The 25,698-nt window shown below is 40.0% G+C and overlaps 1 protein-coding gene across 22 annotated transcripts in view; it reads right to left on the minus strand.

Moving 5' to 3' along the window:
• Positions 1 to 4,197: 4,197 nt before the first annotated feature.
• The window catches only part of dnm1 (dynamin 1), a 58,353-nt gene continuing 36,852 nt past the window's right edge, over positions 4,198 to 25,698 (minus strand). For 4 of the 22 annotated variants that reach the window (XM_031890332.1, XM_031890328.1, XM_031890330.1 and 1 more), the window contains 8 exons: positions 22,616 to 22,729; positions 17,782 to 17,891; positions 17,083 to 17,194; positions 16,683 to 16,694; positions 15,669 to 15,839; positions 14,808 to 15,049; positions 14,507 to 14,722; positions 5,336 to 7,417 (listed from right to left, as the gene is read on the minus strand). In XM_031890332.1, coding sequence (XP_031746192.1) covers positions 7,345 to 7,417; positions 14,507 to 14,722; positions 14,808 to 15,049; positions 15,669 to 15,839; positions 16,683 to 16,694; positions 17,083 to 17,194; positions 17,782 to 17,891; positions 22,616 to 22,729 — 1,050 coding nt within the window. In that variant the 3' untranslated portion in view covers positions 5,336 to 7,344. Of the gene's footprint in view, positions 4,666 to 5,332; positions 7,418 to 10,194; positions 10,232 to 14,502; positions 14,723 to 14,807; positions 15,050 to 15,668; positions 15,840 to 16,682; positions 16,695 to 17,082; positions 17,195 to 17,781; positions 17,892 to 18,244; positions 18,302 to 22,615; positions 22,730 to 25,698 lie in introns of those variants that run through there. The other 18 variants (XM_031890317.1, XM_031890319.1, XM_031890316.1 and 15 more) reach the window with 13 other exon arrangements.

Consider the following 25,698-nt stretch of genomic DNA (forward strand, 5'->3'; position numbering starts at 1 on the left):
CTCAAAAAGAGGATAAGGGAAAGGTAGAAGGGGGAAAAAGAAATACCCAAAAGGGAAAGGACAAGAGAATGGCAATAAAGAGTGCTAAGCCCAAGGGGGTGGTGGACAGAAGAAAACTATAGTGAAGATGAGTCTAGTAAAAGTGCAGTAGTAAGTTATTTTGTTGCCTTCTCTGCCCAGCTCCTGCGCCAAAGTTGTTTTTAACTTCGCTAACTCCTAATCAAGTTGCCAGTGTGGCTTTAGCCTAAAGACAATATTGCTTCAAAGAAAGTACATGTTACCTTATAACAAGAAGTGTCAGAACTCCCTCTGCAGGGTCTGCCCAGAATCATACCCAGAAAACACTGGAGTTTCCACAGACAGTAGTAAGGCAAACATTCTTTTAGTTTTTTCCATACAGTGCAAAAAGGTCAAAGGTACGTCACCACTCTTATTTTCAAATGGACAGTGGAATTCTGGAAACTGGTTGGTTTCTATGTAGATTCTTCTGTGTCATGTAAATCATTTAATTCTCTTGCTACTGTACAGTTCTTGTGCTCAAAAAGCAAAGCCCCATAATGATCAGCAGATTATTTGGGGGCTTTGCTTTTTAATTGCTAAAGAATTAATAGTCTGCTTTGTCATTCTTAGTTTCTGCAAGTGACTTATTCTTGCTGCTAAACATAACCACTTGTAATAATAATAATAATTAGAACTGGCACAGAGTTGTTTAATTTGCCCTGGGGAAATTGTTGGGAGTGGCTGTGCTGATTTGATGTAGTGTAAAAAGCTGTGTTGCCACTTTGGGGAATTGCGGGCATGGACTACTACTATGGGGAATTCTAGGAACTTGTGCTGCCAATTGTGTGGCATTGTTGTAACTAAGACCAACAGATTTTTAAGATTGTGTGGACAGATTCGTGTATGTTTGTTGTTTATACACAGGCCTGGACTGACAATCTACTGTAACATGCCATAGACCAGTGATCCCCAACCTGTGGCTTGTGAGCAACATGTTGCTCTCCAACCCCTTGGATGTTGCTCCCAGGGGCCTCAAAGCAGGTGCTCATTTTTGTTTTGGTTGCATAAAAACAAAGTATAATGCCAAACAGAGCCTTCTGTAGGCTGCCAGTCCACATAGGGGCTATTAAGTAGCCAATAGTTCTTATTGGCACCCCCAGGAACGATTTTCATGCTTGTGTTGCTGCCCAACACTTTTTCTGTTTAAATGTAGCTCACGGGTATAAAAGGTTCTTTATCCCTGCCATAATAATTATTCATTGGGCCTTTGGGAGACCTCTGTGTACTTGACATGCCAATGCCTATTTTGAATTGTAATCTGGACCTGGTTACTTAGTCAGTCATCTATATATGAAACCCAAATTAAAATAGCACCAGAACTAGAGGCACCTGTCTAGGGCTCAACCATTTTGAGAAAAGGGGCAGCAATTGCAGAAAATATTGTCGTTAATTGTCTGTGTATTGTCCCATTTTAAGTTGGATTGTGTCTTCCACTATTTCTGCCAGAGCGTAAATGTGTGAGAAAAGGTATGGGGCCTGTTCAAGGCGGGCCAAGTCGACCGGGCTCCCTAGGCAACCCAGTTGTCCACCTTGCCCCTGCACCTGCATCCCCTGCCGTTGGCGCGCAGTTCCGGGGGGGGGGATGCAATGGGTTATTGCTCCAATGACAAAGAGGAGGACTAGGGGTAGGCAGGAGAGCACCCTAGGCAGCTGCCTCTTCCGCCTACCCCTAGTTCCGGCCCTGGGTCTGTTATCCAGAATGCTTGGGACCCGGGGTATTCTGGATAAGGGATCTTTCCATAATTTGGATCTCCATAAATTGCTAAAAATAAAAACTCTGCTAAAAATAATTAAAATATTGAATAAACCCAAAAGGATTGTTTTGCCTGCAATTAGGATTAATTACATCTTAGTTGGGATCAGGTACAAGGTTCTGTTTTATAATTAAAGAGAAAAAGGAACTAATTTTTAAAAATTAGAATTATTTGCTTTTAATGGAGTCTATGGGAGACAGCCTTCCCGTAATTCGAAAATTTCTGGATAACGGGTTTGCGGATAAGGGATCCCATACCTGTACTGTGAGGACATACCGAAAATGTCTTGGCTCAGCTCTGTTTTAAAGGAAGTTTTAAAACACCATAATAATGAATACGTCCTTCTTTTAGGTTCCTAGTCCCTCGGGGGGGGGGGTACCCCTTCTTATAATAAATTAATAAATCTAAACATGTAGCAGGTTTTTAGATCCAATAGATGTTATCAGGCATCGTATATGATCATTGCTGAGTATGGGGCAGGCACTGGTAGCAGAAAAAATCTTTATGTGGCCAATTGGGCATGTAAGTAGGGAGTAAAAAGCAGAGAATTAATTTTTCACACAGAAAAACTGTTAAAAAAAAATTGGAAGCAAATGAAAATGGTCAATATTTCCTGCATATTGGGGTGAAAATAATTGAATTGAAAAAAGATGGCCATTTAATACTGTATAGTTTATCTATTGACTTTACCTACTGTACATTCAGGATACCCTGTAGCAGCACTGCAAGTTATCACTAAAGAGAATTTCATTATCCATTTTGCATTTCTATATGTTAGAACATGCTAATACTTTATTTTGTTTTGACAGCTGCACCATACCATTCCGACAGTCTGCTGCTATTGGTTGATTTCCTTCCTGGAATCACCAACAAAATCAATGACAGAGAGAAATACAACAGAAATTCCCTGAATGAACACCTATCTGCTAGTGCAGGGGTCGGGAACCTTTTTGGCTGAGAGAGCCATAAACACCACATATTTTAAAATGTAATTCCATGAGAGCCATACAATATGTCTGGCCGCGGATGCTGCGGGGCAAGGTAGGGTGGGTGCCAAGGATGCCGGATGCGATGCAGAGGAGGGCGTGGCCTGCGCTCGGCGAATAGAAGACGTGTTCTAAGGCTTATAACACGTCTTCTATCCGCCGAGCGCAGTGGCAAGGTAGGGTGTGTCCCAAGGATGCCGGATGCAATGCGGAGGAGGACGTGGCCTGCGCTCTGCGAATAGAAGACATGTTCTAAAGCTTAGAACACTTCTTCTATCCGCCGAGCGCAGGCCACGCCCCCCATTATTTTTTTTTGTTAAAAATTTAGCAGCGAGCCAGATGCAGCCATCAAAAGAGCCACATCTGGCTCCTGAGCCATAGGTTCCCTACCCCTGTGCTAGTGCCATGGGCCTAATATTGCAACTAAATAGGCTACTGCTCTTAGAGATGTATCCAAACCAGTAATCATGGATATAGCTATTAATGTGCTAAAACTAGCCTGCTGTCATTGTAAAATATATGTCCATCCTTGTGGGCGTTTGTTTATTATATATACACAAAAACCACAAACAACCTTTAAAATGCATAGGAAATCTATTAACTTGTAAAATAGAATGCAGATTTTTTTGTACATTTATAACATAACATTTTGAATTTCAGTTTTTCTGATTTTCATTTATTTTTTATGGTATCTATTTTTCTTTGTGTGTTTATTTGTGCAGCCAGTGATAAAGCAAGCAGGACCATAAGTTCATCTTAACATTTAGCTTGCCCTGCTAAATAGCAGGTGGCTCCTGAGGTAATGAGAGCTTCCCACAATGTGTATACAATGTATATGGGTAGCACAGTGATGGAGTGGTAGTCTTTGCTTCTGTACAGAGCTGGGATCCTAGTCTTCGATTCAAGCCAGGGAACCATTTGCAAGGAGTGTTCATGTTCTCCCTAGGTATGCTCCTCTAGGAACATACAGGCAGATTAATAGGCTCCGATGAAATTGACCCTAGTGTGTTCCAGTGTTATAGGGAACTACAATTGTAAAATCCACTGGGTCAGGATATTATATGAATGTGTATAATCTCTGTAAAGCATATTATTATCCTTTATTTTAAATATATATATATATATATATATATATATAGCAATAAATATTCCGTGGCCGGCACACCCTTAAAATTTGTCAAAAGTTTATTCAAGACATATTGTTAAAAGGATTCTTTTTAACAATGTGTCTTGAATAAACTTTTGACAAATTTTAAGGGTGTGCCGGCCACGGAATATTTATTGCTAAATACTTGAATTTTGGCTGTGCACCCTGCAAAGTATTAAGCTTTGGAGTGCAGACACTACAAGGACTGAAATATATATATATATATATATATATATATATATAAAGCATAATAATATACCTGTGACATCACAGTCCTATTAAGGTAGGTAGAAAAGGGAAAAGATTTTATGGGATGTCTGCTTGATATCTGCATTGATGTTTACTCGCCTTGCCCTTTCACCAAACTGGGTGGCTTGAATGATAGTTGGACTTTGGACTGCCACCCATCTGTCCCATTATCATCCAGCATAATTGAGAAATGATACACCAAAAAAAGTTTATGCATCCCACTAGCCTACTAGTTGTTTTCTGCTTTTAAGGTCTGTATTTTGGTAAAAGCACGTGGTTGTTATAGGTGGGTTTATGTAATGTGGGACGTTTGAGGGACACTAGGAAGTGCAAAATCCAGAAAGAGATGGTAGACTGGACTCTGTGTATGTGTCGACAATGTGGCAAGGTGAGTATTGTGATGTTCAAGTTGGTAGTAATTCCAGGTTTCCCTCACGTATGTTCTCCCCTTGTCTACATGGGAGTCCTCCTACAATCCAAAAACATAAAGGAAGGTTAATTGGGTCCTGATAAAAATCAATTGTAGTGTAGGTGAGAGGGACCATAGATTATAAACTTCACTTTGTGCCCTTTGTGTCCCACCACTTAGAGAACTTATTCAGGGCCACCTTCAGCTGATACTATAACATGGTTACAGATATAAAAAGGTTGTTGTATCATTCCACCCCCTTTCTCCCCACTATAGATATAGGGAACAAGCAATATGAGAGTTAATCCTATATAGATAACATGTTGTATGTATAAAATGTTTTAAATCCTGTTTGCCCAATTTTTGCATGCATATGTGGGGAGGAGTGTATTCCCTGGTACATATGTCTCTAAAGACTTCCTTTCTGACAAAAAACTTCCTACTGCTTTAATGCAGTCAATATACACTAAGAGCCACTCCATATATCTCTTAAAACAGGATTAATTAGCTTTTATGTGATCGTCAAGAGCTAGACTTGGGGGGGCACCTAACAGAACCACTGCATTTGAAATACCTAAATAGAAGGAACCTAAACCTTTAACAAGACAGAAAGTAACAAAGCACTGTTAAGGTGTATGTATTACATTAAAATCAATGGTTTTAATGTGGGTGTATTGTATTATTTAACTAAAGTCAGTCATGAAAGAAGGGTCACATCATTGTTAAAAAATTTTTTTTAAAGAAACATATTTTATTCAACGCTCTGACATTTATAACAGCTAAACACCAGCACCGAGAACATCTTTTCCAAAAACTGAGGCTTCTTTACATGCAGAGATACAGAACCAGCTGCTAACTGAGCAACATTAGTCATTTCCCCAGACTTATGATCTACTAAAGACTCAAATCGACATGGAAGCACATCAGCTTACGTATCATGAAATGTATATTTAAGTTCTCATATATATATATATAGAATTATTTATAGTATATTTATATAAGGATATCATACTACCATAGACATGATAAGGTTCCTTAATGCAACTGAGGATGACTTGTTTAATTCATACCAATAATCACATTTCATATGCGTGTAGCACAACTATTGTACAACAGAACAAATAGTGTGGTGAATGTCACACAGTCCAAGACAGAACAGGTAGAAAGCAGGCAACAGTCTGAGCCAGAGGAGGGTTACAGGTCATACTGAGTCTTAGGAGATTCTGGCCTTGAAGGACTAACCCTGGTGGGAATCAAAGATGGGAAAAGATAAGAAAAAGAAGGAAGGAAGGAAAAGAGGCGATCAAGTTTGTAAAGGACAACAAAAATCAATTAAGGTACAGATTCCAAAGCAAAAGAGGTAATACCAGTATTTGTGTGCCCCAGTGTTATCCACAAGGATCACTCTAATCGGATCTTGAGTGTGTATTGCTTCTTGCATTGACTAGAGACATGTATGCAACTCTGGACTGTATAAACCTTAATATTTCCAGCACTGTGTATCCTGTGGCTATACACTTTGAACAGAAGCTTTTGTAAATTCCAACCCTGAAAGGGGGGATTACAATGAACTTTTTAGCATTATCTGCCCTCCCCACTTAGCAGTGAAGTAGGCAAATACCATCTTCTATTACGGAATAAAAATGTAATAGGGGCAGGTATATAATGCAAATGCAAACCTGGTCAGTTTGGCCTATAAACATATTGTTTGCATAACAAAGAAATCCTATTACTGTCTAAAAATATATATCTATACATCTCTTTAGGCATAAAACGGAAAAACCATTTGGGATGGCGAAATAAGGTCTGGACTGAACCTGCTACTGTTTTTCAGCCTGTGAGGTCATATACTGTTAGGCAAGAAACGATCAAATACACTATATTCAAGATTTTTTTTTATTACCAACCTAGATGCAGATACGCAGAATCATTCATATTTTCCATTTCGGCTTTTAAAATACATTTGGAGTGTCCACCCACACAATTCTAAACCCACTGTTTAAAATCCATTGTTTTAAACATTCCGTTTTACTTTCAGATTCTGGTTACATAGATGACATCCAATATCTAAACTGCAAACACTGGTATTTTTTTTATTTTAAGTGATATATTCATCCAGTCCTGGTCCTCTTGCAGCTTGCCTGAGAATTTCTCACTCTTATTTCTTTTAGGTTCTGGCACAACAGTCTGTTCTTAATATATGGAGTGCAGGAATGTAATTTGCCCCAGACAGAGCCATGAAGAAGAAGGCAGAAAACAAGAGCTATAGGACCACAGTAAGCAGCAGGTACATCAGTCACATTAAGAAGCAGCACAGTTTAGGATATGTTAAAGGAAATGCAGGTCAAGGTCCTGTCTCTTCCTTAATGAATATGCCTATGAATTCTATTATTTTTGACGGGTGTCCTTTAAATAACAAAATCCTGCTGTTGTAGCGATGGAGGCAATGAGGTAAACCAATTTTGTAAGCCAGTGAAATGATAATGCATAAAGGCATTGTGAGGAGAACAGAAAATAAAACCATCAACCAGCAATTGCTGGCGGGTTAACATCACAATATGGCGGAAGGAACAACACTACACTTCTGTACAGTACAATACATTGGTGCGACACTGAGCCAGTGTTTACAACACAGTGAAAGAGAGGAAAGAGGAAGAGAGATTGCACCATGCCTGGGAGAGGTGTAATGAGTGAGCAGAAAGGGAGTGAGGGAGTTGTATTCAGCGGCCAGGCCTCCAATTAATAATCTAAGAGGGACGGATCGGCAGATCGGATAATGGTGGGTCGTGTAGGTGATGCGGGAGCCTTCCTGCTGGATGGAAGAAAAAAATAAAACAGACAAAAGAACACAGAGCGTGATTAGCATTGTTCACACCGTGAAGCAGTCAGCCCAAATTCCCCAGTCAGGTCGTGAGACACCTCTAACCTCTTGATGGAGACATTGTTGTTAAACATATGCAAATGGTTTTCTATAACCCTTGGCTAAATAATCTATTGTAACTGGGTTCTGAGAAAGTGGAAAAATAAAAAGGATAAAGGAGCCATGTAGTGTCATCAAAGCTGGGGGTGGTTATAGCTGTTCCTTGGGCCAAAATCTCTTGTATATGGCAAGAAAGGATGGCGTGCCCCATAAAACATTAGCTTAGTTATAATACCTGCTATCTGTATGTCATTACTTTCTGTTATGATCAGATTGCTTTTGTCGGATGAGACTCCACTGAGCCTTGCAGCACCAAATCATATAGCTGGATGCTGGACCTGCCTGGGTTGCCATAAACTCTACAAGGCCATCAGAAAATAAGTAGATTATTCAGATATTTCAAAAGGTTTGTTATAAACAACTGAATCTTCTTATATTCTCATTTGTTAGCAATAAGTGTGCCTTGCCTTCCGTGTTATTTCTGTGTAATGATTGGGTTGTATGTTAAAAATAAATAATCCCTCCCATGCATTCACATCACTGTGGCAGGACTGAGAGGCATGTTGAAGTAGCCACACACATGGACCATTTCTTTGGCTATTCAGCCAATGAGTCTGCAAGCCAATTGGGCAAATTGTCTTTATCCTTTTGTGCAGCCCCATCTTGTTACTGGTTGGATGGTCATGAGTCAATCAGTTTATTTTTCAGGCAATCAGCTTACAATTGCACTTTAGAGAGCAATTGTGGACCACTCACACAATCAAATGACTCTACTATTCATTCAATGTTACCACAAAGCTCTTACTGACATGTATGTCAGACTTTAGATATAAACACTTTCTACTGTGTTGTCTAAATGTTGGGATCAACCAGAGCCATTAACATAATAGAAAGGAACCAACTGGCTGCCCTGTACATGGTAGCTTCACCATATACTGAACATTTTTTATTTGGGGGGGGGGGGGGGGGTCTGTGTGCTAATGATGGTATTTCTCTTTCACTCTTTATACAAGAATGTATATTTTCTTATGCATTGGCACTATTATATTGGGGGCATCTAACTACCCCATTTTTGAAGACTGCAAATATTTTACTATTGAGGCTATGTTAGCATTATATAGCCTCTGTCTGTTTCCACCTATGAGCTCTGTCTTTCTTGTCAGGGTTTTGAAGGCTATTAGCCACAATTGAGGCCTCTGGTCTTGTCTATTGTCAGGATTATGAAACCCTAATAAACGCCACTACTGAACTTTCGTCTTGTAACTGTCAGGACTAGGAGGATAACCAAGCAAGCTAAGCACTGAGCCATGGGCATAACAATACAGTCAACACCAACACAAGGGCATGCAATTTACTACTTGAGTGAGTGCACTGTAGTGAGTGGGAGCAAGGAAGGGAAGAGTTGAACTGAGGCAAGCACTGGAATACTAAGTGGAGCTGTGTGTGAAATGGTCTTGGGAGATCTATAAAGTTGAATGGGCACTGTGTGACCGAGTTGCCAGGCACCATTGATATTTCCCAAAAAAACACAAAATATTAATACAGAGAAAAGGGAAACAGGGAGAGAAGGATGTTGGTTTGATTTAAGGATGGGAGTCTGAAGTATGTAAAGTAGGGATGGAAAAAGGCGTAGCTAGGATAGGTTTCACCAAAAAGGAGAACTAAATCTACAACAAGAACTGCAACATACTCACAAGTAGAATACGTAGGATATAGTAGGATCCAAGATATGTTCCACCCCTTGGCTTAATGGTCCTCCCATCGAAAATTGTCCCTCACTTTTCTACAATGCACTATTAGACTCAGACACTAGTGGGGGAGCTATGAGGCACAATACAATACAATGGGTGTGCTTGGGGGCAACTAAGGACTGTGGAGTGCAACTGTAAGGAGCTTTCTAATTCTTTGCCCCTTTGATCTGGATAAAGCCAACATTTTCCAAAGCCTGGTTTGCTGAACCGCCTATATACGAATTTGCCTGGAACCAATTCTGTATCCATCTGTCATCTAGTACATGTATTTGGGTTGAGTCGTTATATTTTTGTAAATACAAGAAGTGTTAAAGGGGACCTGTCACCCAAAGAAATAACTCTAAATTATTTTCTATATTGTTAGTTGAGCAAAATAAACTTTACTTACTCTATATAAAAAATATAAATCTTGTTTCCTTCCGTCTTGGAATTACTCAATCAAAGCAAGCAGGCAGGCACCATTTTGTGGACACTTTTATGAAGGCAAGCTTTGTATCATGCCAAAATCTTGTTTATGTGCCAGAATGGGGGGCCTGATGCCCATGTCCATACACTGGCTACACAATTAGATGATGAGGAGGGAGGGGAAAAGTGAGATATGCAGTGAGATATAGGTAGTGCTGAACGGAAAGCTAAAGTTATTGTCGGCAGTATATGATTGACAGCTGGGATTTTTAATTGCCTTTATAATGGGTTTGGATGTGTTAATTATTATACAGCTTTTAATGTCTGGGTGACAGGTCCTCTTTAAATACCAATGATATGGATCTGTCAGTGTATGCAAACAATGCCTAAATTCTGCCTGGCAACAGGGCGTAAAACAGTAAATGGGTAGGAACATATGCGTCACACACGTGAAGATCACGACAGGGGACAGGAAGCACACAGGTCACATGACTGAAGATGTGTGACACATACCGTAACGATTGCTCCTCAAGGGTCACTGATAGTTATTCTGAAAGATAACATGAAGTCAGAGGCTGAGGGCAGCCAAAGCCACAAATACGTGGGGGGCATGCATGCACACACAGCAATCAATGGCCGACCCCACCAAAGCTTCACCTCTACACACACATATTTATGTATATATGCCTAGCAATATAAGTTTATCTGTACTGCTATAGTCATTCCAAGAGCATTACACATGTACACCCCATGCCAGAAACATGTAACATGTCAAGTAACTGATCTGTAAGAGCAGGGTTTTATAGCCTATAGCACTCCAGCTAAACTGCATCTCCTGCAATCTTTATCCACAGGTGGAGAAAAACTGGATGTCTCTTTCCAGCTGCTTCAGTAATCCCAGAATACTCAGCACCAGCAGGAATATCTGCCTGTTTTTAGCTTAAAATGCAGACCCCAGAATCCTTAGCCATTGACTGTTTGCAAAAAACAACCCATGTGTGCCCGGGACATACGTACAGGACACATACAGGTATGTATTTATGGGGCTGAACACATACATACATACACAACTAACCCTGTTATGTACAGAAATAAATGCAATACACAAATACAAATGTGCATATTATTTGGCTAAGGACAGATCTGAATAGGTGCAAGTGCAAAAATATGCACAATTACACATGGAGAGCCAAACCTGTATAAGCTGTTCTGTTAAGCAGAATAAGCTCAGTAATAGGAACTGGGTCCCACATGTAGGTACTGGTCATTCTTCCTTTGTGGCCACATTGAAACTTTAGCTTTGTGACCTGTCTGGTATTTTACTATCTTGGCTGGTAAAAATGATACCTGATACCAATTTTATTCATAGGGACTAAAGGTAGAAAAATGCAGATAACAGACACATTATAATGTGTTCACCACATTATAATATAGGCAAATTTTTTCTTTTAGTGTTTCACACATTGGACCATATCTATATCTAATTTTATATATATATATATATATATATATCACACATTAAAACTTAATTCCTTTATTATAAGCACATTGCAACTTGGGTCCTAATAAGGACCGAAACGTCAGATTTTTGTACGATGTGCTTGTAATAAAGGAATTAAGTTTTAATAAGAGTATGCCAGTCTGAAAGTTTGTATACAATTAATTTGACTGAGCACCCCGCCCCGTGAGATTTTTTAGGTATCAGAATGCAGATACCAGAAGGACTGTTATATATATATATATATATTTTTTTTATTTATTTTTTTCTCAAATAGCAAAGGTGGCTGCCACCTTTACCCTCCAGTGATTGATGGCTTTTCCTGCATACATTTGGTACATAAAAAAGCACAGTCTGTCCCTGTAAATAATGTATTTTGATGTATATTAGTCTTTTTACAATCCCTGACAAAATGTATCTGGGTTTGGTTCAGATGTGATTCAATTCTTTTTTTTGCATTCAGCGAATCTTTACATGTGTGCTGGAAAATTGGAAACACGCATACACCAGTGCAAACCACTTAAATAAACTCAGTATATGTGGGCACATCAACTATACATTGGAAGCAGATGGAAAATAATTAGTTGGGAATATATGCTCTTATGAAAGACTGTATTTATAAACATACACAACTGGACTACCAATAAAGTTAGAAATAATAATAAAGCTAGAAATGCCTTATATATCACCCCTGCGTAGCTAACTGCCTGATGCAGAACAACAGAATGATAAAGTCCTTTAGTTGCTGAGGAAAGGCAAGGTCACCATAATGTCATCAATGTTACCATGATGTCATCAATGTTACCATGATGTCATCAATGTTACCATGATGTCATCAATGTTACCATAATGTCATCTATAACACTTGCATGGGGGGAGGTTGTAATGAGATCTCATTCTATATACAAGAGAAGGTCTGGAAGATTGCAAGGATTTATGCTTCTATATTAATAATGGCAGTAAAAACATAAAAGGGTTGATTTGCTGTTACCAATGGCAACCAACTGGCCAATAGTTTTGATTTTGATTAATGTGTTTTATTTTGGTAAAGTCTGAAGCAACCAAAAACCATTGAGTGCTACTGTATAAACAGGCAGGGCTGTTGTAATAAATGGGCAAAAGAGACATTTGTCTAGGGCCAACCAGGATAGGGGTGCACTAGCACACATTTTATCTGGGATAACTTTTGACAGAAGCATCCTGCAGAGGTGGCAAACACCTCATTATAATCAACTGGAAGAGCTCTAAAATATGTTTGCAATTTCGTTCCACTTTTTTCTTTGGCATCACCATTTTGTCCTTTTTCTGCTCCCAGGGCTATTGGTCCAGGGCACTGCACCTGGAAATCATGTCTACTTCTGTAAGAGCAGACAATTTATTCACTGCCTTCTTTACTATATTGAATTTCATGCGTTTGAGTGTTACCCGTCACAAATTTCTTGGGGCATTAGGGTCCACCATTAAAATTTTGCCCATTGTCAGCTGGTACCTTAAAGTGGCCCAAACAGGGTTGTTGGTGTATATGTATAGCATATAAAATAACACTATCCCAAAACAAACAATGCAGTAAAGCACTGGCACTGTATACAACTTACCCATTAACCATTAACAGTGTAACTGTATTTATTTTACACTGTTCCACTAGTAGGGTCCCCTCATAGCTAGTAACATGGTTAGTTCGGTTAAAAAAAACGTTTATTAAGTTCAACCTTATATGCTTATAAATAATCTGCCTAACTGCTAGTTTATCCAGAAAAAAAGCAAAAAAAAACCCTTTTGAAACCTCTCTAATTTGCCGCAGAGAGGGAAAAAAATTCTTTCCTGATTTTAAGATGGCAATCGGTCCAGTCCCTGGATCAGCTTGTACTAAGAGCCATCTAGTGTTAGCTATCTAGCTAAGTATGGTTGTAGTTAGAAATGGCCATGTGGATTACTACAACCTAGGCTGACCATTCTATAATATGTAGGATAATAAGATCAGTGTGGACCAAGGCTTCTGTCACAGGAGGAAAAATAAGGAGACAACAACATCAGTTTTTCGAAATAAAGAAGAAAGGGTTAGGTGGTAATTGCAGTTGATAAAAGTTTTGTCTGAGGATGAGGAGGGGTAAATTACAAGATAACCAAAGGTGCCAAGGGGGCTACCTGAGCAGGAGGTCACAGCAAGGTTTGAGGTGCTATCTAAGTAGAAAGAAATGGGAGGTCACAATGAAGGCTGAAGGTTTAAGTTCCGTCTAAAGCAGAGGCTTTAGTAATATGGAGGCCATAGCAGGTAGGGTGTGCTATCAGAGGAGGAAAGATTATGATGACACAGAAATAACCTACCTAAGGAGGAAAAGTTAGGAGGCCATGGTGAGGACTGAAGATTTTGCTTAATGAGGAAGATTAGGGTTTCACAGTGAAAGGAGAAGGTTCTACCTAAAGACTGCTGAATAGGATAGTGACTACTGAGGGCTCTGCTTAAAGAAAAATCATTAGGCAGTCAAAGAAAGGGCTCAGTGTGCTACTTAAGGTTAAGGAGGATAATATATATAGAATGGAGAAAGTGATTAATGAATTAGTAAAATTAAGAGGATCCATGATCTGAACATTGATGGAGACTGAAATGGGCTTAGAGAATGGATAAGTTGGGTAATGGAGGCAGCAGTACATATAAGATGATGACCCGCTTAGATGAATCCAAAAATGTAATTGTTCTGCATACAATACAATCACTATTTTTAAGTCTTCTTCTTCTATGTATTGTTCTTCCCAATGATAGAAAGCTTTCCTTTGAACAATAGCTGGTTCACACAAACACTTCTTTTCACAGTCATTGCTATCCCATATAGTTGAAGAAAATTAGTATATAGATAAAAGTCTAAAAAGGGCCCTAGTAACATATTTAAGAACCAGTTCAGAGGGGCTCATTTATCAAATGTCTGCAAAGTAAAAGAAAACTAGCACAAATGGCCATGCTTTTTTTCCCCACAGTATGCCATTTTTCCAATGTTCAAACATTATTGCAATGCGGACTAAGGAAGCCTTGTTTTAATTCCTGTCAATGTGCAAGTACAAGAGGTGTTATAATGGGTGCAGTTCGGAGGCCATGAATGCTTATGTCTGCTTTTAGTATTTAATGAGCCCTCTTGTTTATTTAATCCACTATCAGTTGCCAAGATGACTTGTCCCCAAATGAAGCTTATTAATTTCTGACAATTAAAAGATGTGTACATTTCTGATATGACATTTACATCTTAAGTTAGCAATCGCATTTGTTGAGATTCACTTTCTGAGGCACAAAGGTTAAGTATGGTACATTATTGCTCCTACTTTAGGTACACTTACCTTGGGACACCAGGAGGTGCACGGTTAGGCCTTGATGGGATCTGGGGAGGAGGCCCAAATGGGTCTGGTGATGCTCCAGGTCTCGAGGGTACAGGGGGAGCACTTCCAAGAGTGGAACCTGGAGGAGGAGGACCAGGAGCAGGTCCTCTGGATCCAGGCCTGGTGGGGGGCACAGCAGGAGCTCTTCTCTGCGGGGTAGGGCTTGATGTTGGAGACCTGAAAGCATGGGACCCACATCCTCTAAGTCTGATTAAACTGATATAACTATGGTTTTTGTCTCTGAATAAGGTGATCTAGTTACCTGCGCCCAGTTGGCATATTCTGCACCTGTAGCCAAGAGTCATCCACTGGTGGTGGCATGGGGGTGCTAATTGTAGTGGTGCTGATGTCGCCAATAATACACAGAGCCTCTTTCAGGGCACGGTACATCTTTAACATCTCGTCCCGATGCTGAGCCTGCTCGGCTGACTCCTCCATCAGTGTATTCTGATCACCGCAGGAGTACAGGTTGGCCAGGAGGTCAGAATGAATGAAATCCTTGGTCTGTGTGCCACAGATGAAAATGTAAAAGATGATATGCAATTGCAAGACTGTCTGATGAATCTGGCTATTGTCACAAGGCAAGAGGTATGGCAATTTATAAGACAGTCCCATCCCTCTAATTGCTATTCTCTTACCCAGGCGGTCTCCCCTTCCATAAAATACACACTGGCCCCAGATGGCACCATGTTTGCCTACCTACCCTGGCATCCCCCCTTGCCGATGTGTCTGCACAAACCCCTTATACATTTTCCCTATTTATATTATATGTTTTCAAGCTCCTAGATTGACAGCATCCACTGGCCTCTAAAAAGACATAAGAAGATTTTTGCTGTGTTATGTATATGCTGTTCCCATTATTCTAATTGAGTGAGTGTCTACTTTACACAGAATTCCAGTGGCAAAAATACCAGGCGTGCAGTGGGTGTGACTGTACCAGGGCCTGTTGGGAGGCCCTCAGCATAGTAGCAGTGCTACAGTGGGAGACCATTGAGCTGCACCAAGGGGTGAGCATACGGGGCTGTGCAACAGGCTGCAAATTTTGCACCAGATCTGTAAGATATTTGTTATGTTACCACAAAATGCTCCAGTTAACCTGCAGTATGGAACAGGAATCACATACATTGATTATCATGAGATGCATGATGGTTTTGGGCATCAGGTCTCTGATCGTCTTGTTGACAATGGCCATGTAGGAATCCACCAGATTGCGGATGGTCTCCACCTGCCTCTCCAGCTGAGGGTCCATGGAATGCATGAAGCTGTCGGAACCGTTCTCCTCTGACTCACTTGCCTGCAGAACCATGTAGGAAACACAGAGGGAAATAAGAGACAAGTTTCAGGATGCGTCCTCTTGTGCCATGGAATTAGCTACAGGATCAGTAGGCACAAATTTACCAGTCCTTTTTTTTTTTTTCCAATGAGCTAGCATTTTGGGTGATGACAGGATTTAATTTACTAACATATAGGTGCCAAATTGCCAATCATATCTTATTTATAAAGTAGTCAGGTTGTTTTGTTTGAGAATTCCCTTGGAGGTCTCTGATACCAAAGTGAGAGTTCTATGTAGGCCAATTAACAGCTCATATATATATACACAACAGCACCTCTAATGCCCAAAATAGAAGTTGCCTTGTTCAACAAGTCTGTGGAAAAGATTTTTATGAAGGCTTACAGTACAAAAGAAAATTGGAAGATGAACCATGTGCATAGATGTGCATAGGGTATAGTTTCCACTTTTAAATCTCTCAGTTTGGCTCATGTACAGACAGTACAATCCTTAAAGGAACCTCATGCAGGAAGAAGGTACATTTCTGCACCTGCTGGTACAGTTGAATGTCTCATGTCAGGCATGCAAAATAAAATGAATGTTAATGGAAAGCTCAGAGGGACTGCATAGCAATGATAAAAAAAAAGGGGAAAGACCCCCAAATTAAATGCGTAGTCCAGATGCAGAGAAAGACCAAACTGAAAATAAAAAAGATGAAATCTGCTAGGGAAGACATTAATCCTCTTAATACTCTGGCGTTTGCCACAAGGGCCTTCCCCTCGAGCAGAAGGTGAAAGGAAAATATGATGGTTACAGAAGCAAAAGGGGGAGACTCGGCACTCCCTGGCAGCTGTTTGCAAAACTTACTTTATCTTTGTCCTTTGAGGTCAGATTGAGCCACAAACAGAATACAAATAAAAACACACAAAAGGGACAAAATAGAAAAATACCATTGTTAGTGGTTAAGGATGAATCCTTTGGCCTCAGTATTATTAAGAATAAGAATGATGCAGAAAGAGAAGAACTGTTTTGCAGCTGGATTTCAGTATATAAAAATGGTATTTATTCATACTTTTTGAAGAAACAGGTTACAGTGACAGGTATATTAGAGGTTTCTGTGTTGTGTGGGGCTCTTTAACAAATTTTGGTTCGGAAGCCAGAGTTCCCCTTAATGAAAAGGGACAGCCTGATATCCATAGATCTTGGTATGCTAATGTAGAGGGCACTGCTAGTTTTATTATAGCCATGCATTTCTTTAAGTACTCACCCCAGCTCTCTCTGGGTAGACCCCAGCCCGCAGAAAAGAAGCCTTCCAGCTATCAACCTCTTCCTGGGTTTCACAGGCCAACTCCAGCTGACGGTAATCCTTGTAAACATTTCTATACAGATATGGGAGAATGCAGTAAGCCATCTGATATATTCAATGCATTGGTGTTGACCCCTAGCTTTAGCGCGAAAGGCGATTTTGTCCTGAGCTGTTTCTAGAGCGGGGATCCCCAACCTTTTTTACTCGTGAGCCACACTCAGATGTAGAAAGTGTTAGAGAGCCACACAAGTATGGAAACAATTCTTTAGGGATACTAAATAAGGGCTGCAATTTGGTATTTGTGATTTGGCCTCTTGTGGACTTCTATCTTGCAGGAGGCTCTGCTTGGAGAAAAACTGTGTCTTTGTGCTCTCAGTACTTGCCTCCGAGCCAGAAATTTAAAAATGGGCACCGACTTTGAGGCCAATGGGAGTAACATGAAATGGGGTGGTGAGCAACATGTTGTTCATGAGCCACTATTTGGGGATCATTGTACTAGAGGAAATAGTTTTATAGTGTGATGTAGGTGGCTATACTATTGCTGGGATTTGTGACTTTGTTTTGTAGCAGTTGTATGACTGCAGTTTGGATCATGGGATATGTAAAAGTCAGGCAAACAGCAAGGTCCCAGCTGTACAAGATGGTTAGGTCTCTACCCACCTTTGCTCAGTGTTGAATAGTGCGAATATGTGCTTGCTGGACATGAAGCCTTTCTCAATGTCCCTCAGCTTCAGGTTGTCCAGTGGCAACATGTACTTTTTCTCCTTCTCCTATAGACATACATTAAGAAAAATGAGACAAAAGTCTCAGTGACATCTCATATCCTTATAATTTACAGTAAGGGGAACATTATCCATTATAAGACACCGTTATATTACACCAGTGACAATCAGAGATCATTGACCTGAATAATTTAGCCTTCAGCCTTGTTCCATTATAAAGTCTCAGAACACCTCAGGGACTAATATCCTTATAATTTACAGTGGGGGTACATTATCCCTTATAATACGTCATAATCCATGTATATCTTAGCCTGTGGCCTTGTGAATTTATATAGCGACAGAACTTCCTATTGATTTCTTGTATCCTTATGATTTATAGTAGGGGGTCATTATAATACCACCTTAATGTCCCTCAGCTTCAGGTTGTCCACTGGCAACATGTACTTTTTCTCCATTTCCTATAGACATAAATCGAGAAACATGAGTGACAGAATCCTAGTGATTTATCTCAGTGACTTATCTTATCCTTATAATTCATCTTATATCCTTGTAATGTATCTTATATACATAATATATGCCTGCAGCCTTGTGCCTCAGTCCCTTCTAAAATCCATATAGTTAAAAGTAGGGAAACATTATACCTTATAATTCATTCCAGTATCCTTGAAATTTACAGTAGAGGACATAATATCTCTTATTATACATGATTGATATCGTATAACTCAGCAGGACCATCATCGGGAGATAGGGGGTACAGTTGTACTGGGCCCCATCAAATTTTCTTCTGTAAGGGGGACCAGTCGCGTTGCAAAAGTTACGCAAATTGAGTAACGCAATTTACGTAACTTCTGCAAAAAACGGATAGGAAAACTACATTACTTGCCTAGAAACTTAAGTAACTTGCATATAAAGCAAAAGGCAATGCAGAGAAGCTTTGCAGGGACAAACTCCAGTGACCTCGAATGAACTGACTGACTTATAAGCCCATTAATTATTCATTTTAACTATTTATATGGACTGCTTATTATAGGGTAATGACAGTTGTTTACATTAGGATCTGTTTACTCAATTATATCAAAGTCTTCTACATGAACTTTCCAGTAGAATTTTAGTACTGTGCATTTAGGGGGGGGGGAGCTCCATATAAATAACTTGGGCAAGGCCCCAGAGTTTCTGATGGTGGCCCTGTAACTCAGCCTGCAGCCTTGTGCATTTATATGGTCACAGAATCCTTCAGTGACTTCTAATTTCCTTATCATTTACAGTAGGGGGTACATTATCCCTTATAATACATGAGTGATACTCAGAGTTCCCTGTATAACTCAGCCTGCAGCCTTGTGCATTTATATGGTCACAGAACCCTTCAGTGACTTCTAATTTCCTTATCATTTACAGTAGGGGGTACATTATCTCTTATAATACATGAGTGATACTCAGAGTTCCCTGTATAACTCACCCTGCAGCCCTGTGCCTTTCTATGGTCACAGAACCCCTCAGTGACTTCTAATATCCCTACAATTTACAGTAGGGGTACATTATCCCTTATAATACATGAGTGATACTCAGAGTTCCCTGTATAACTCACCCTGCAGCCCTGTGCATTTATATGGTCCTTATAAATTTTAGTAGTGGGTACACTAGTCCTTATAATACAACAGATATGATTATCTTTACCCAAGGCAATGTAAAACATGCTTGTGACTAAATCTTGGCATACATAATAATTAGGGATACCAGCGTAACTGTATCTGCTTTACACTATCCTTTCACATTAGGAAAAGGTTAATCCATAGGGTGAAACGCAATTCCAAAGCAAAAGACAGAGATGGAAAAACCAGCTCAGGATAAGCAGCTGACCCAACCCAGCACGTGTTTTTAATTACTAATGGTCGGCACCATTCCAGCAACAGCAGAGACATTGGGCTCTATCTACTGGAACAACAGCTGAGAGTTTCATAAAGAAACTATTTTCATGCCAGAATCTCCAACAGTTAGGGGGTCACGTGTGGAATTGAGCTGTTACATGTCTCTCCCTGTGGGGTTTCAACTGTTCTTTGGTTGCTATGCTATGTGACAACCCTAGCAACTAGAAAGCATCTTATATTTTAGTTTGGAGATTAAGTTGAGCAGAAATTGAACTCCTCTTCCTACTGAATATGCTTTGCCAGCACCCACTACTTATTGACTGCACAAACAGTAATAGGTTTCAGACAGGGCAAGCTGGCAAAGCAGTGGTGCGGCCAGACAGGTTCTTGGGTCTCCATGATTCCCACCAACAACCTTTGCTTCATGGGGGGAGGGTAGGGAACCCTTCATGCCATATAACAAAAAATATTCAGTTGAATATTGAGCTGCCATTCTTCAACCTGCAGGTGGCGCTGTTACATTAGCTAAAGGGACAGGCCTTTATTTTTGTTTGGTAAATTTGCATCCTAATTTGTATATTCAAAAATTATTCATATGACATGAATTTCAGGGAGTTTTAGCCATTCCTCTTGATGTGATTGCAGGAGAATCTTCATACATAGCATTGACTGGCTGCCGGTAACCTTAGCCTCCCAAAATTCTCTGTGGTAGAAGAGCGCCAAAAGGCAAACCTTACTTGTGGCTTGCTGGGAGATATAGTACAACCAGAGCGTATGCGTGTCTGGAAAGTGCAAGTCAGGATAATGAGTTTATTTATCCTGAAGGGGCTTTGAAAGGAAATACCAGAGAGGGAGACATCCAGCATTTACAGCTGTGTGTAATTGTGGGTACGGCCAAGCTGAAAAGAAACCTATGCATCAGGGTTTTGCAGGGTTCTGAACCTTCTCTGTACAGGGCTACAAGGCAGTTTCATATATAAATGAATATATAATTTCAGTCAAGTGGCACAACCAATGGGGAAAGCCTGGTTGGGCCCCATTACCCTTAAGCCTGTTCATTTCCTATTACACCATCTTACTATATCACCCCTTTTGACCCCTGGTGCAGGGACATATACATCTGTTGCTCATTCCAAATTCTGGTGACTGGTTATATTTTTGAACAGGAATTGTACCTCATGTTTGCTTGAACAAAACTGAACTAATGATTCTGAGCAGTTGGCCAGCCAAGAAATATACGTTTAAAAGAGTTAGGTATTTTTTCAGCTGTAACGCATAATAATAAACTGGATAATGGTACTTTTAATTTAGTAAAAGATACAAATATTTATATTTCAGACACTGTACATAAGAATGTATAGTGACGGTGGTGGTGCCTCTCCCTCTATATGATTATTTAATTTACAAGCTATATAACAAATGCCATAAAACTGGTAATGAATGTACTGAATAACTGTTCTCTAGAATTGAGATTACAAAGGGGAAAAAGAGAACTGAGAAACAAAAGTTAGAAAGAAAAGCATCACCTATGGACTGCAGTAGAAAGGCTCTATAATATATATAGGATAGTTCTCTTTTAGATGAGGGCAATAGGTTAAATAATCTGGTTATTTAGTGTTATCTTTTTGTTTTTTCTGTTCTTTATATACACCTTGATATGTCAGTGATGTAACTCTGCAATCATGCATATGTATATGCTTTCTTGTAAGGCTAATGTCACAGGTAGCATTTTATCTGCCAGCAATAAAACCAACCAGTTCCCATCCACCCTGTGTTCCAACAGCACTGCTAAGCAGAGCATCAATCTTCAGTGGGCACACTGGGTGGATTTTAAAAACATGGCGTCTGGTTTCTGGCCAAATTTCTCCCTTGTTAAAGGACATGTAAACCCCACAAACAAAAATTAAATCAGTGAACAGCCTCTTTGAAATCTTTCAATACCTGCCACACTGGTTATCCAGAGGTTATTAGTAAGGCTGCAACATCCCCTTAATCAATTAGATTTGCTTCTCCTCCTGTAACTCACTCGGCCCCCTCCCTCAGGAATTTGCTTTGGCTGTTGGCTTGTGGGCATGCTCAGTTGTTCTAAACTCAGATTACGAAACATGCCCCCCAGTCTAGCAGCCAGTAAAGAGATGGCATTGCTGGTTCCCATAGAAACTCAGCTCTAGCTGTCTGCTTCAATGTTTTTCTCCTAACCAACTCTCCTGAGCTCAGCTCAAACAAAGCAGAACTTTTATAAGAGACAGTTCTGCCTGTGTGAGCCTGTATTCTTGATGAAACGTACGCTGAATAAGGGTCTCTGTGTGTGTGTGTGCTGTTTGCAGATTTAAATGTATCTGATTATGTATCAGAGATAAAATGGCCACCGGGAGAAAGCTGCTATTTGGTTTAGGAAAATGTGATGGTGCTGGCAAGTGGAGGGGATATATGCAGTACAAATGATGCCATTTGGGTGGGGGAGACGTGCCCAACTGATATACATTGTAGGCAAATGTAGGATTTACATGTCCTTTAATGGCAATGGATTGGTGTTTTTTGCTGGTGTATTTAACCTGGCAGAGAAAATGAAATATGAGACATTAGCCTTAAGTATGGCAAACTTCGAAAGTCAAAAGAAAAACAGTTCACCCCAGCTCTAACACTACTAAACTATTGGGTGTTAGAGTGGGTGGGACCTCCTTTGTAGCACAGACTGTGATCGATGCTTAGATTTGACTGCCAGGTTCATCCTCCCATCCTCACAGTTTGTAGAACTACGCAGAGGAAGATCCGCCCCCCTGGCACACAGCTTTTTAGAGGTAGTACAAGGGCAAGTTAGTATCCCACGCACTCGAGATTTATACTGTTTTCAGGATAGGTAGACTAAATAAATATAGTAAGTCAATAGTAGTCATAAGCACATACCTCATCATCTTTGTACCAGGAAAGGTTTTCTGCAGTCAGTACAAACCAGTACTCTTTGGAACCACCTTTCATTATGCCAATGTTGTTGATGGTCAGCCAGCCCTTGCGAATTACCTGTCCAAAAGAAAGTGGAGCATTACAGAACATGATGAAAATATCTTTACAATTTGTTTGCAAAAGATGGCCACAACCAGGCCAAGCAATTGGATTGTCTTCTGTTTAGCCATAAACGGTGGCTTCTTTATTGCATAGGAACTGGGAAGAGAAGCTCCCACATGATCCAATGGAGTTACTGCCTTATAGAATCTGCTGTCCTGAGCAGCCAACGTAATCATTTTAATCAGTTTATTCTTGTAATGTTAATTTTTTAAAGGAACACTGCACTCATATGAAGAATTATGATACACATTTTTAAAGGAACACTACACTCATATGAAGAATTATGATGAATTTTTCCATTAAATGTTTTGGTGCTATCACAGGTGCTCATTACAGTAAAGTAGGTTTAGAAGATGCCATTTTACGTGTGTTACTTGGTCACAAGGATGCCAAGTGACATCCAAAAATAGGAAGTTGGCATGGATAAACAAAATGAGTACCCTGGGGTAACTGAAAGCCATGAACTGCAATACCAACTGCGACCACACCGTGCAGCGTTTTTGCATGTACTGTATATCTTTCATGGTTTTTCATATCCTTGCAAGATGTACTGTAAGTCTAGTGTTCCTTTAACTAAGAACCGGTGGTTGGAAGTTAGACTGATTTAATGTCGGCCTTTGAAAGCAATGATACAAATAGAATTTTGGCATCATTATGTTAAAGAAATGTATTGAAAATTTATAGTTGCTCACTGTTAAAGGCACTTGGCAAGGGATGGATAAAGTCTTTGCTCAACATAATGAGAGTTACAAGGGTTATAGTTTCACAATACTTAACGGCCAATATTTTTCTGGAATAGGGTTTGTTTGGAACAAAGCCCATCTTTTGATGGGAAGGCTTACAGAAATAAACCACCGGTCCCAAAACATTACATTTATGAGACCACACGAGGAATAAGTAAAAGAAAAAAAAATGTCATGAATATGACCTTTTGTAGAGGAAGATGATAAGCCGTGAACAGGAGGCGCATGCACACACACTTCAGACACAAATCACACAAGTCCAGAGAGCAAGATGACTGCCATTTTGTGCAACGCGAGGCCAAGCAAAGACATGGCAGAGAAGCAGCTTTGCCTTGACCTCCTTTCACTTCAAAGTGGGAACTGACGATCTTTTGGTTTTCCCGCAGCCCAGTAGAATGAAAGTGGTAGAAAGCAGTGCTGCCATCTGGCTAGCGCTCCCTTTTAGTAAAACACAGAAGTGAGATGGAACAGCAGCTTAATGTGTGCAAGAAGCATTCTCCAGTCCTATAACAGCACAATGGAGTAACCAAAGTAATTGGCCCCAGTGCTCTAAATACTGTTGACTTGCCTAACTGTGGAGTGGCCTCCATAATGGAGGCTTTGAGCAGTGGCAGGGTAAAAAGTAAGGAATATCTGGGGAGAATGGGCATTCGCTCTCGCTGAACTATACCTGAATGACTGATACAATGATAGTTTCCTATATCTGTACACATTTTATGAGCTAAGGGCACTCTGACCAAGCTTGGACCTTTAAGGGTAGCCCTGGCCAAAGGCTGGACCTTCAAGCAGGTCTTACTTTAAAAAAGTTTGACATCTTTGACGTTCATTTTCTAATGGAAATGCATTAGAAAATGAATTGGGGAAAATTAGTTCAGGGGTGTCCGACTACTACACTTCCCACTGATTGAAACTACTGTCAGTTGTTTTATCTTCAATGCATATTGCAAATGGACCCACTTTTAAAATATTTATAATGCAGGGCTGTATCTGCTCAGAACTATGAGTTTTGTACACACAAGCTCTTAGTTAAATGCCTAATTCACATAATAGAAAATAGTAGGAGGTTTAACATATACAGTCAGGGATGAATAAAGTGGCCACCAAGGCCAAGTATTTTAAGGAAACATGTTGGTGGGGGGGAGGAGGAGGCAACCTATACTATTTGTAAGTATAATTCTTCCTTAAATATACTTGTGAGGGTATAGCTCATCCGTCCATTTCCTGTAGACAGTACAGTTTTTAATGTGTGCACAAACCATTCCACCTCTGTATATTTGTATTTTTAAATGCTGTAAGGAATTGCCATATTCCTTGCATGAAGAGATATTTTATCATAGTCCATAATAAAACAGTAGTCTCAGTCTAGTAGTCTTACCCCACAATATGATGCCTTTGGCAAGACACATAGGGGCATTTCCCCCCTAAGAAATATGGTGCATTGAGAAGACTGGAGCATAACTCTTGCACACACTGTTTGCAGCTGGCAAAGGAACGAGGTATAAGGAGGAAAAGAAGTACAGGGTCGGGTTACTGAGCACAGAGATGGTGCATCTGGGAAATCCATAGGACCACTTTTAGTAAACATCACAGATATTTTACAGTATAAGCTAAACCATGTGTATTTAATGTGTAATGGAATATACTGCAAACAGAATGTACCTTCATTCAAAACTTACTTCACTTCACAAGGACTCTACTTAGGGTTGCCTTGAAAAGTAATGGGGCCGCCCATAAAACAGACTCTGCCCAAATATCTTGATTTATATAAATCAGAACTCCCAAGCTTATGGCCTTATACCCCAATCATTCACCACTTTGTCATGCTGTCTGCACCATGCCCTACTGTGTCCATTATGCTCTACTTTGTCCCTCTTGCCTTACTGTAACCATCTTCCCTACTTTCTTCATGTTGCCCTACTTTCTTCAGCCTTGCCCTACTCTGTTCATTTTGTCCTACTCTTTTTCTCTGTTCCTGTCTTGCCATACTCCATATTATTCTATTGTTTCCATTTTGACCTAATGTCTCTATATTTTCCAATGGTCTCCATCTTGTCCTATTGTCTCCAACTCTCCATCTTGTTCTACTGTCTCCATTCTGTCTTTGCATCCCTCTAAAGCCAGCTGTGACCTAAATGTTTGTGTTATGTCAGTATGTTGAATAAACAGTGTCTGGTATATAAT

This window comes from Xenopus tropicalis, chromosome 8 (genome assembly GCF_000004195.4).
Source record: "Xenopus tropicalis strain Nigerian chromosome 8, UCB_Xtro_10.0, whole genome shotgun sequence".
In the NCBI taxonomy this organism is placed as follows: Eukaryota; Metazoa; Chordata; class Amphibia; order Anura; family Pipidae; genus Xenopus; species Xenopus tropicalis.